This window comes from Mustelus asterias, chromosome 3, assembly GCF_964213995.1.
Source record: "Mustelus asterias chromosome 3, sMusAst1.hap1.1, whole genome shotgun sequence".
Classification (NCBI taxonomy): Eukaryota; Metazoa; Chordata; class Chondrichthyes; order Carcharhiniformes; family Triakidae; genus Mustelus; species Mustelus asterias.
The window spans coordinates 71,547,592-71,559,863 of NC_135803.1; the positions used below are offsets into that span (position 1 = coordinate 71,547,592).

The 12,272-nt window shown below is 50.5% G+C and overlaps 1 protein-coding gene across 16 annotated transcripts in view; it reads right to left on the reverse strand.

Annotated features, from left to right (window-relative positions):
• The window catches only part of yeats2 (YEATS domain containing 2), a 133,756-nt gene that overhangs the window by 90,594 nt on the left and 30,890 nt on the right, over nucleotides 1–12,272 (reverse strand). For 10 of the 16 annotated variants that reach the window (XM_078209160.1, XM_078209169.1, XM_078209159.1 and 7 more), the window contains 5 exons: nucleotides 12,126–12,170; nucleotides 10,799–11,072; nucleotides 8,639–8,884; nucleotides 7,770–7,928; nucleotides 5,006–5,103 (listed from right to left, as the gene is read on the reverse strand). In XM_078209160.1, the coding sequence (XP_078065286.1) occupies nucleotides 5,006–5,103; nucleotides 7,770–7,928; nucleotides 8,639–8,884; nucleotides 10,799–11,072; nucleotides 12,126–12,170 (822 nt within the window). The remainder of the gene's footprint in view (nucleotides 1–5,005; nucleotides 5,104–7,769; nucleotides 7,929–8,638; nucleotides 8,885–10,798; nucleotides 11,073–12,125; nucleotides 12,171–12,272) is intronic. The other 6 variants (XM_078209167.1, XM_078209171.1, XM_078209164.1 and 3 more) reach the window with 1 other exon arrangement.

Genomic DNA, 12,272 nt, shown 5'->3' on the forward strand with positions numbered 1-12,272 from the left:
GGGGGAGGGGAGGGGGAGGGAGGGGAGTGAGGGGGAGTGAGGGGGAGTGAGGGGGAGGGAGGGGGAGTGAGGGGAGTGAGGGAGGGGGGGGAAGGGGGGAGGGGGAGGGAGGCGGGGGGGAGGGAGGGAGGCGGGGGGGAGGGAGGGAGGCGGGGGGGAGGAGGGAGGCGGGGGGAGGGAGGGAGGCGGGGGGGAGGGAGGGAGGCGGGGGGGAGGGAGGGAGGCGGGGGGAGGGAGGGAGGCGGGGGGAGGGAGGGAGGCGGGGGGAGGGAGGGAGGCGGGGGGGAGGGAGGGAGGCGGGGGGGAGGGAGGGAGGCGGGGGGAGGGAGGGAGGCGGGGGGGAGGGAGGGAGGCGGGGGGGAGGGAGGGAGGCGGGGGGGAGGGAGGGAGGCGGGGGGGAGGGAGGGAGGCGGGGGGGAGGGAGGGAGGCGGGGGGGAGGGAGGGAGGCGGGGGGGAGGGAGGGAGGCGGGGGGAGGGAGGGAGGCGGGGGGGAGGGAGGGAGGCGGGGGGGAGGGAGGGAGGCGGGGGGGAGGGAGGGAGGCGGGGGGGAGGGGAGGGAGGCGGGGGGGAGGGAGGGAGGCGGGGGGAGGGAGGGAGGCGGGGGGAGGGAGGGAGGCGGGGGGAGGGAGGGAGGCGGGGGGAGGGAGGGAGGCGGGGGGAGGGAGGGAGGCGGGGGGGAGGGAGGGAGGCGGGGGGGAGGGAGGGAGGCGGGGGGGAGGGAGGGAGGCGGGGGGGGAGGGAGGGAGGCGGGGGGAGGGAGGGAGGCGGGGGGGAGGGAGGGAGGCGGGGGGGAGGGAGGGAGGCGGGGGGGAGGGAGGGAGGCGGGGGGGAGGGAGGGAGGCGGGGGGGAGGGAGGGAGGCGGGGGGGAGGGAGGGAGGCGGGGGGAGGGAGGGAGGCGGGGGGGAGGGAGGGAGGCGGGGGGGAGGGAGGGAGGCGGGGGGGAGGGAGGGAGGCGGGGGGGAGGGAGGGCGGCGGGGAGGAGGGGGGGGAGGGAGGCGGGGGGAGGGGGGGGAGGGAGGGAGGCGGGGGGGAGGGAGGGAGGCGGGGGGGAGGGAGGGAGGCGGGGGGAGGGAGGGAGGCGGGGGGAGGGAGGGAGGCGGGGGGGAGGGAGGGAGGCGGGGGGGAGGGAGGGAGGCGGGGGGGAGGGAGGGAGGCGGGGGGGAGGGAGGAGGCGGGGGGAGGGAGGGAGGCGGGGGGGAGGGAGGGAGGCGGGGGGAGGGAGGGAGGCGGGGGGGAGGGAGGGAGGCGGGGGGGAGGGAGGGAGGCGGGGGGGAGGGAGGGAGGCGGGGGGGAGGGAGGGAGGCGGGGGGGAGGGAGGGAGGCGGGGGGGAGGGAGGAGGCGGGGGGGAGGGAGGGAGGCGGGGGGGAGGGAGGGAGGCGGGGGGAGGGAGGGAGGTGGGGGGAGGGAGGGAGGCCGGGGAGGGAGGGAGGCCGGGGGGGAGGGAGGGAAGCCGGGGGGGGAGGGAGGGAGGCGGGGGGGAGGGAGGGAGGCGGGGGGGGAGGGAGGGAGGCGGGGGGGGGAGGGAGGGAGGCGGGGGGGGAGGGAGGGAGGCGGGGGGGGAGGGAGGGAGGCGGGGGGGGAGGGAGGGAGGCGGGGGGGGAGGGAGGCGGGGGGGGAGGGAGGGAGGCGGGGGGGGAGGGAGGGAGGCGGGGGGGAGGGAGGGAGGCGGGGGGGGAGGGAGGGAGGCGGGGGGGAGGGAGGGAGGCGGGGGGGAGGGAGGGAGGCGGGGGGGGAGGGAGGGAGGCGGGGGGAGGGAGGGAGGCGGGGGGGAGGGAAGGAGGCGGGGTGAGGGAGGGAGGCGGGGGGAGGGAGGGAGGGGGGGGGGGGAGGGAGGGAGGCGGGGAGGGAGGGAGGCGGGGGTGAGGGAGGGAGGCGGGGGTGAGGGAGGGAGGCGGGGGGGAGGGAGGGAGGCGGGGGGAGGGAGGGAGGCCGGGGAGGGAGGGAGGCCGGGGGGGGAGGGAGGGAAGCCGGGGGGGAGGGAGGGAGGCCGGGGGGGGAGGGAGGGAGGCGGGGGGGAGGGAGGGAGGCGGGGGGGGGGAGGGAGGGAGGCGGGGGGGAGGGAGGGAGGCGGGGGGGGGGAGGAGGGAGGCGGGGGGGGAGGGGAGGGAGGCGGGGAGGGAGGGAGGCGGGGGGGGAGGGAGGGAGGCGGGGGAGGGGGGAGGGAGGGAGGCGGGGGGGAGGGAGGGAGGCGGGGGGGGAGGGAGGGAGGCGGGGGGAGGGAGGGTGGCGGGGGAGGGAGGGTGGCGGGGGGAGGGAGGGTGGCGGGGGGAGGGAGGGTGGCGGGGGGGATGGAGGGAGGGTGGCGGGGGGGATGGTGGGAGGCGGGGGGATGGTGGGAGGCGGGGGGGATGGTGGGAGGCGGGGGGGAGTGGGGGAGGCGGGTGGGAGGGAGGGAGGCGGGGGGAGGCAGGCGGGGGGGAGGCGGGTGGGAGGGAGGCGGGGGGGAGGGAGGGAGGCGGGGGGAGGGGGGAGGGAGGGGGGAGAGGGGGTGAGAGGGTGGGGGGTAGAGAGCCTACTCCTGCTCCTTTTTGACATGTTGTTATTATGTTCTCAGTCCCAGGAGTGCAGGACCCACTACATTTTGGGGTCTCAGGGCAGGGAGGTAGGTGAAGCTTAGCCGGGTGGAGTGGACAGAGGTGCCTGGGGAGTCAGTGGAGAGATTGGAGGGGAGGGAGTCCTCGCAAACAATTTTTGGGGGAGGATGTTGAAAGGAGGTTGCTGGTAGAGTTGCCTCCCCACCCAAGGCCTGAACAGGGTTAATTTTCAGGTTTTCTCTCTACCCCTGAACTCCTCCCACCAGCCTGAAAATTAAGGCTGGGCAGGAAATGGCCCTCGAGTGGTCAATAATTAGCCACTTAAGGGCCTCAACTGAGACTAGGGTGCGCAGGTCAGCCTAGGCCTTACCCAACCCAACATAAAACTGTGGAGAGGTTGGAGCGGGCACAACTTGGTAGGAAGGTCCCCTGAAAAACTTCACCATCACCCCATCCCACCTACAAACCATCCAACTGGGGGATATAAAATTCTGCCCTATGTTTCTCATGGGGTGATGGTGTCAACCTCAATAAAACTCTTCTATTCATATTCTGTGCCACCTAGGGAGGTGCTTTTTACTGAAAAGAGATCTGAAACGTTACTTCTCTCCACACACGTTAACTAATTTGTTGCACATTTCCAGCACTTTACATTTTTATTTCAGATTTCCAGGCTCTGCAGTACTTTGCTTTTACCACATTCATTCTTGTATTCAGTGCACCTTAAGAAGATGTGAACTGGTGAGGAAACACAGCTGTTTCTCCCATTTAAGATGCTATAATGTTGGCATTTAGAGTTGGCATTAACACAAATAGTCATTAGTTTTGGTGTTTGGTTGATATAAGCAATTGCATGTTATATATATGTGTATATATATATATAATATATGGGGGCATTTTAAATGTTGCGGACCATTTTGAAAAGCAGCATGGGGGTTCTCCCAGTGTGCTGACCGATATTTCTACAATACAACACCAAAATCCTTTAAAAACACTTCATTGGCTGTAAAGCACTTTGGTATTTGCTGAGGTCATGAAAGGTGCCACATAAATGCAGGTTTGTTTGCTCAACGTTCTTTCGCTCCCTTTATTACACATCACAATCAATGTCACTCAGATTATCTGATTTTTTCCCTCAATGCTATTTGTGGGAGCTTGCTGAGCATAAATTTCTCTGCATTGAAACAGTGACTACATTCCAAAAGGATTTCATTGATTGCAAAGTGTTCGGAGGGGTATCCACAAGTTTTAAAAGGCACAACACAAATGCAAGTTCTTTTGTGCTGTGTCAAGATTGGACAGAGGAAAATCAGTCAAAATTCTCCTTCTCAATCGCTACTCAGTGGCCCACGCTGGGAAGATGTGTGCAGATATTAGGTAAGAAAAGAATGAAGCTCAGATGCGCTGTCCTCAACAATCAAGTATGCTGCCAAATTTTCCGATACTTCAAAGGTTGTTCATTGGCTGTGAATTCTGAGCATTCTGAATTTGTGAAAGGCACAAGATAAATGCAAATTGTTTCTTTCGTCTAACCTTTGTCTGAACTTGGCTAATATTTTTTTCCAATTCAATTCATTTAAATCTTATAGACGTGCACTGAGCAGTAACATCACCTCAGATTCAATGCTCATTCAGAATAGAGGGCAACAACTTCCATGCAAGGCAGGAAAGTCCAGCTGAGACAGTAATCTCCTCAATCTGTTTAATCTGCATACAGCCACCTCCAGTGCTGTGTGTAGACAGGGATTTTCAATATCTGCTGAGCTATGTGTGCGTAGTGTGTTTTCTACTGTGCAAAGTGGCATTTCCAAAAACTACAGACAGTAATAGCCAGTTGCTAGAATCAATTAGCACGGAAAGAGGGCCATTCAGTCCATTGCACCTATGCTAGCATTTTGAAAGAGCTATCCAAATAGTCCCATTCTCCTGCCTTTTCCTCCATAGCACTGTTTTCTTTCCCTCTCCAAGTATTAATCCAATTCCCTTTTGTAGATGATCATTGAATCTACTTCCATGGCTCCATCATTTTGTACATTCCAAACCATAATAACTCACTGCATAAAAAATTCCTCACCTCACCACCCCTCAGGTTGTTCTGCCAGTTTGTGTTCTCTGTTTACTGTCTTCTGAGTGGACAAACCATTCAATTTTTTTTAAAAAAAAGATTCTGACTTTGCAACTCTGGAAGGGACCAAGATGAATTTTTTCCTCCCTAAAGTCTGCAGTTACCAGGATTCCTTCTCTGCTCTGCCGCAGTGCTCAGCCATTGCTAACCATCTCTAGGCCAGACATCCAAGTCAGTTTAGTAAAGTGCTGAGTTGCAGCATGAAGAAAGAAGTGGCTCTAGGAAGATGTCCATAACCTACACCACCTCTGCCACTCACTGTGAGAGAGGAGATCCAGAATAGGAGGTAATCCCCACTCAGTAACAAAGCCAGTTTCAACTGGACAGGAAAACCCTTACTTACCTTCACCGTCGTTGCGATGAAGCTGCTGCCATGGATTTTTGGGATGGGTGAACGTGCACCCTGTGAAACACCGGTCTGCTTTGCCGTGGGGCTCCCTCCTTCAAACAAAATAGACATATAAATAAATCAGTTGGAATTTGAAAAACCACGGGAAAACTGTGTAACAAGAAAGAAAACAAAAGGCTATGTATCTGAATGTGCATCGGCTTCATAACAAAGTAAATGAATTCATAACGCACATTGAAATGGAACCAGTCAGGCAGCAGGTTGTAATAAACTTGGTATCGTGTAATGTGACAGGATTAATTAATGAGCTCAGAGTGAAGGCACCCTCAGGTAACAACGATCACAATATGATTGAATTTTACATCTACTTTTAAGGGAGAAGAGTGGGTGCAAGACTAATGTTACAAATCCCTGTCGATGTTATGTGTGAGAATGTTCTAACCTGAAACACTCGTTTCGTGTGGTGTATTCTTTTGTAATTTAGTGAGAAACATTTGCAGAAACAGTGAGAACTCAGACCTCTCTTTCATTAAACAAACAAATGAAAATATTTATTAAAGTGGAAGAAAGATAGTACCTCAAAGACTGAAAACCCAGAAGTATCTGTTTCCCTTGTCCCTAAACTCTGCTGAGACCCTGTTTCCCAAACAACAACTATAAATCTATTGGTCAAATTTAGCTAGTAATTATCACACCATACAGCTTAAGTCACCAGGGCTTGGGAATGGTCTTCGGTTCTGCGAAGAAAACAATCTTTTGCACAAACTGGTTTGCCTTTAGCATTCCATCTCTAGCCGAGCTGTCTCCTGAGGATAGCTGCCTTCTCTCTTTCTTGCTGCTGCTTTTTCAACACCTCATCTGTATCTGAACTGCTTCCTGGCTCACAGCACTTTGACTCCAAACTGGATCAATTGCAAAGAACCTTCTGCCCCCTTTCCTTTCTCTTAGGCACTGTCTAGACGTGGTTTACAAAAATACATGGCAGTTTGATTTTACTTGTGCAAAAAAAATAATTTTAATAGCATCCTACCATTTTGTGACGCTTAGTATTTTAAATAATGGCAACTATGCAGGCATGAAAGCTGAGATAGCTGAGAAATTTAAGAGGGCCTTTCAACTGGGATACGAGGCTAGATGATTGATCAGTGAGAAACAGTAGCAGAGATTTAAGGGGATATTTCAAAATACTCACAAAAGTATATTCCTACTGTAAAGAAAAATTGTGAGGACCCACCATCTGTGGTTGACTAAAGAAGTTAGGAAAACTATCAAACTTAAGGAAAAAACTTATAACTGCACAAAGATGAGTGGCAGGTCAGATGATTGGTCAGAATATAAAGAACAGCAGAGAATGACTAAAAGGTAAATCAGGAGTTGAAGCAAGCTAGAAATGTAAAGACGGAAAGCAAGAGTTTTTACGTGTTTATAAAAAGGAAAAGAGCAAGTAAAGTGAATGTTGGTTTTCGAGAGAGTGAGAAGGTGGCAGCACGGTGGCACAGTGGTTAGCACTGCTGCTTCACAATGCCAGGGACGTGGGTTCAATTCTGGCCTTAGGTAATTGGCTGCGTGGAGTTTGAATGTCCTCGCCGTCCATGTGAGTTTCCTCCAGGTGCGCTGATTTCAACCCTCTGTCCAAAGATGTGCAGGTTAGCTGGTTTGGCCATGCTAAATTGCTCTTTAGTGTCCGAAGACAAAGTTTACGTGGATTAGCCATGGTAAATGCACAGGGTTACGGGGATAGGGTGGGGACTGGCCTGAGTAAGATGCTCTTCAAAGAGTCAGTGCAGACTCAATGGGCTGAATGGCCTCCTTCTTCACTGTAGATAAATTTTAATGATAAATAGCAATAAGTGCATCCAGGAAAGTTTTATGAGCCAGCCTGTAAAAATACAGTTCTACAAGAAAGAGGTGGTACTTGACCCAATTTTAGGGAAGTTGGGCAGGTGGTAGAAGTGTCAGTGAGGCAGCATTTTGGTGATAATGATCATAACTCATGAGGATTAAGACAGTAATGGAGAAGGACAAAGATGGGCCAGAAATAAAGGTTCTGAATTGGGGGGAGGCCGATTTTAATTCGGTAAGACGGGATCTGGCCAAAATGGACAGAGAGCAGCTACTTGTAGGAAAATTCACATCTGAGCAGTAGGAGTCATTCAAAAAGGAAAGAGAGAAAATACAAAGCTATCATATTTCTGTAAAGATAAAGGGCGGGACCAAAAGATCATGAGACCTCTGGATGTCGATGGAAGTACAGGATTGGATAAGGAAGAAAAAGGATGGCTTATGGCAGGTACTGGGGACTCAGAACATTGGATGCCTTAGGGGAGTATAGGAAGTGTAGGGGGTACTTAAAAACAGAAATCAGGAGAGCAAAGGGAGGGCATGACAAAACACTGGCAGGCAAAATGAAGGAAAATCCCAAGATGTTTTATAAGTATATTAAATGCAAGAGGGTAACCAGGGAAAGAATAGGGTCCATTAGGAACCAAAGTGGCAACCTGTGTGTGCCAAAATGAGTATTTTGCATCTGTGTTCACTATGGAGAAGGATGATGTAGGCATAGAAAGCAGGGAGGGGTCTGTGATATACCCTCCCTCGGGTACCTGATCCCTCCCCACCCAAGAAGCCTGGGCCTATCTGGGCCCGGTGTTCATCCTCGATCTTCGTGGAACTGCTTGTGAGCAGTACGCACCCCTGTAAAATCCTGTCCAAATCTTAACCTGTGTGAATGCGTATGTACAATTTGACAGGTCCATACCTGTATTTGATGTTGACACTCCAATCACTTGTCCAGGCTTGTCCACTATAATGTAGGGGTTACTTATGACAGAGACGGACGATCCTTGCTTCATGTGGACAGGAGTAGAGGTTGGCGTACGGGGCAAAGGAGAGTGACTGGGAGTTGAGATTGGTGATCCTATAGTATTGTAAAACAATTAGTGAACTTGCTAGCATTTCAAACTTCAAGTCACAGACCTCAGTATTTCACAGTAACCACATCTTGAACTCTCCCTGTAGACCAATGGGCATAGATATCAGCTCATGTAGGACAGAGCAAAACAATGCACTGGCCATACAGTGGTTTGGAACATCCTGGGGTCATGAAGGCTCAATGACATTGCAAATCTTTCTTTCAATCATTCCATCCTTTCCATTATTCCCCTCCTTTCCACATACTACCCTTTGCATCCTCTCCAGCTATGCCCATCCTTTCTAACATTGCTACCCTTAACAACACTTCATCTTTTCCAACATTCCATTCTCGTCAATTTTCCATCCTTTCCAAATTCCCATCTTGCCATGATTCCCATCCTTTTCATAAATATTCTGTTTCTGTTGACAACATCAGGATAACAGAGACCATTGAAGATAAATAGCAAGGTGAATTCTATGTGGTGTCTAGTGGGATAACCCAATCTTATCTCCTCCCTTTATCTTTGTTAATCTGATAAAGGCGTTCTTGTGCCTCCTCTCAATAGAACTGATGTCTGGTCTCAGTCACAACATTTTCCAGAATTTTCCTTTTTAGTTCTGGGATTCTTTATAATATATGCTCCCCTCTTTCATGGTGTGGGTCAAACTGGGTTTTCACTTTCACAGTTCTCTTAATGTCGAGAATAGGTGTACCTGACACAATTTTGCAGCTCATGGTGATGGGCTGGAAGGACTTCCCTGGAGAATCAGCTGGGCTGGGGAGCTGTCCCTGAGGGACAATCTTGCAACTGGCTGTGATAGGTTGGAACGCTGAGTTCCCATGTGTCCCAAACGTGACCTTCTGACTGGCCACCGGTCTGGTTGGTGTGCGTTCCAGAGAAGACTGTCCTGAGTGACTGCTGGAACCCACTTCACTTTTAACAGGCAGCTCCACCTTAACTGAAAGTATAAAAGAAACAGAGACATGTTCTCTTAGTATTTGAGGATTGGGATCTCCGATAATCCTTTATAATCTCCTTCTTGAGGACTTATTCATACACAACTGTAAAATATTTCCTAATCATAGGAATCTAGGAGCCTGTATCATCATTCAGTTAGACCATGGCTGATCTGCATCTTAACTTCATTCACCCACATTGGTTCCATGTCTCTTCATACCCTTGCCTAACAAGATCCATCTTGATTTTGAAATGTTCAACTCACCTAGTCTCAACAGCTCTTTCAAGGTGAGAGTTCCAGAATTTCACTAGTCTTGGTGGAAGCGTTTCACCATCCCCACCTACTTGTTCTGGACTCTCCTACCAGAGAAAAATGTCCCTCTCTATCTACCCTATCAAATCCTTATAATAGTTTAAACACCTCAATTAGGCCGACCCATAGTCTTAAGTACTCAATTAAATACAAGTCTAAGTTATGTAACCACCCAGAGTATTGCAGTAGAAAGGTTCCAGCTTAACTTCTTTGGCCTTTGCTGTTTAAGATAAGACTGGTCAAAAGCTGGGACATAATAATTTGCCTCTAGGCTAAGGAAAGGAATTTATGACATTTATTTGCTCCCTTTCTGTCCTGAAGATTGCTTCCATAAGCCTTTCAGGACATCACTCAAACAATCAATTATCCCAAGGCAACACAGAGTTGTCATTTGTTTTGGTACCTTTTGGTATTTTATTCCTAATAAAAGAAAACAATTCAAATCAAGTCCAATCATAATCCCCACATGAGGGACAAACCAGATTCAAGCTGAGAAGACATTGCATCCCATCTTGGGCTTGATCAGACAAGATCCAAGCTGACAGGATGATGCATTACACCCCCTCCAGGGCTTGATCTAACACTTCATCTTAGCCAAAAGGCCAAGATGTCTTTGAAAAATTGCATTGGGTAAAGCTTTGGTTTAACCTCATTGGCTACCCTAATCCTTTACTTTACCCTAGATTAGACAAACCACAATCACAGGCGTCAGCATACCCCCAGTGCAATGGGCTAGCCTCATCCCCTGCTTGATCATGGTTTCACCCCTGCCAGGTAATCATCCTTCAAATGTTTTATTTTAAATAGATTAATGATCTTCTTATTACTGCAAGCATTTTATTAACAAGCCCCATCTGCCTCTTTGAGGAACTGAACAAAATGATCCTGGCAGAAAATAACTCAAGCGGAATCCTTTTACAAATAACACACAGTACCTGGGCCTTGAGATTCTGCTGTGCTGTATTAGCATATAAGTACTTTGAACAGCATGTCCTTGTATTACCTGGAACATGTTTAAACAAGCATTCCCTTCAGTATTTGGTTTGAATTTTTACAAAAGTGAATGTCTGATTCACCGTTTGAGGTTTGTACGCGTGTGTGCATGCATTCACATGTTCACTGATTAATTTTGGGGTTTGTGGATATGTGTGCAGCTCAATATTTAGTTTTAGATGTTGTACCTTTCTACTTGTGTCCACTTATGGTTTCACGGTCTGTATACATATGTGGTACTGTGTTTGCTTTGGGGTTTGCACATACTTATGTATGATTGTGTTGGATTTAGATTACGTGTTAGTGTGCGTGTAATTTCTTGTTTGATTTGAGTATTACATGTACATGTCTGAATCCAAGATTGGTTCTGGCATCTGGATGTTCACCTGTGGTTCCATTTTTCTTTTAAGTTTGTATATCCATGTGCGTGACTCTTGGTTTGGTTTAGGGGTCTTATACATACACATGTGGCTGAGTTTGATGTTGGTGGTTCTACGTTAAGTGTCTAGCAGTGTTTGGCTTTGGAGTGTACACATGTGGCTCCATGTTTGGTATGGAGTTTGTACACAGGTGTTTGGGGGCTCACTAGTGATGAAAGAACCATCTCACCTTTTTCTGAAATGAATCCCAGAGAGTCAAGTGACTGCTTTCCAGAGGCAGAGCTCAAAGCTGCTGCACACACGTGAACACCTCCTGCTGATGTCATTGGGGGAGTGGAGGACATTGCAGGTTGCAAGGGGGTGACAGACTGAGGGGTCCTGCTACAGGAGGAGGAGCAGGAGGAAGATGAAGAGAGAAGTACAGCAGTGGAACCAGAAGGAGGCACTGCTGTGGGAAGGTACTCCTCCCCAAGAGAGTCACGGTGCAGTTCAACGTCCACCACCTGTTCCAAGGTAACATATAAGAGAACACCGTCATTACAGCGCTCAAATATCAATTCATCAAATAAAATAGACAAGAGACAGAAAGATGCACACAGCCAGTGTGAGTGCAGGAATGGACTACAATCTAAACAGAGATATATTCAAAACAACAACCTGCATTGATATAGTGCCTTTCATACTGCGAAATAGAAGGAGAGTTATCAAACAACATTTGACACCAAGCCACATAAAGATACAATTAGACAGGTTATCATAAAATTGGTCAAACAGATTTTATGGAGTGTCTGAGCTTGGGTGAGAAAGAGGTTTAAAAAAAGTTCAAAACGAAAGTAGAAAGTTTATGGAGGGAATTCCAGAGCTTAGGACCTGAGCAGCTGAAGGCACAGCCATCAATGGCAGAGCAATGAAAATCGGATGCAGGTGATCAGAAATGAAGCAACACATGAAGGTTGTAGCACTGGAGGAAGTTACAAAGACAGTGAGGGCTGAGGCCATGAATTTCAAAACATGGATGAAACTTTTGCCGGGCTACACTTCACAAATCTAGAAATGATATTATTGGGTGAAATCACAACCAATAGCTGGCCAAACCAACACGAATTTAAAGGAGACATTTGTCTCTTTATTTAAGCTTGAATTTTAGGCCAACACCAGCGCTCTGAAAATGGTCAGAGGAAAATCATACATGTGGGTTAAGCATTCGGCTAATATCACACCCAGTAATTTCTAAATTATTAGTATAAATGAGAGATGCAATGTGTCAAGTGATTTGACAGCCCAGCAGCAATGGGTGGAATGAAAAAAGTCCCAACTGGGATTCCTCCTACTTATCTCCTTACACAGACTTTTGCTGCTAATACATAATTTGGTTGTGATTGTACCTTCCTCAGTACTGGGCAGCTGACCCACTCACTGTCCAGATTCATGCCTGTGCAATGGTTCTAAGAGTGAAATTGTACCCCAAGGTGTCAGCAGCTACACAACTGAAAGAACCAAGTAAACTAAAGAGGAAGCTACAGTGGGAAAAGAGAAAAATGGAGATTAAAGCATACCGTTTCTGCGCCAAGTGTCTGCAAACCAGTGTATGTTCTATCCAGCTGTGGAAAAAACATCAAGCTCAGATTAGTAAAGTGAAAGACAGCTATGTCCATTCAACACAAGCAATTGCAAAAAGAAAATGGTGGTGTGCTGAGTACAGT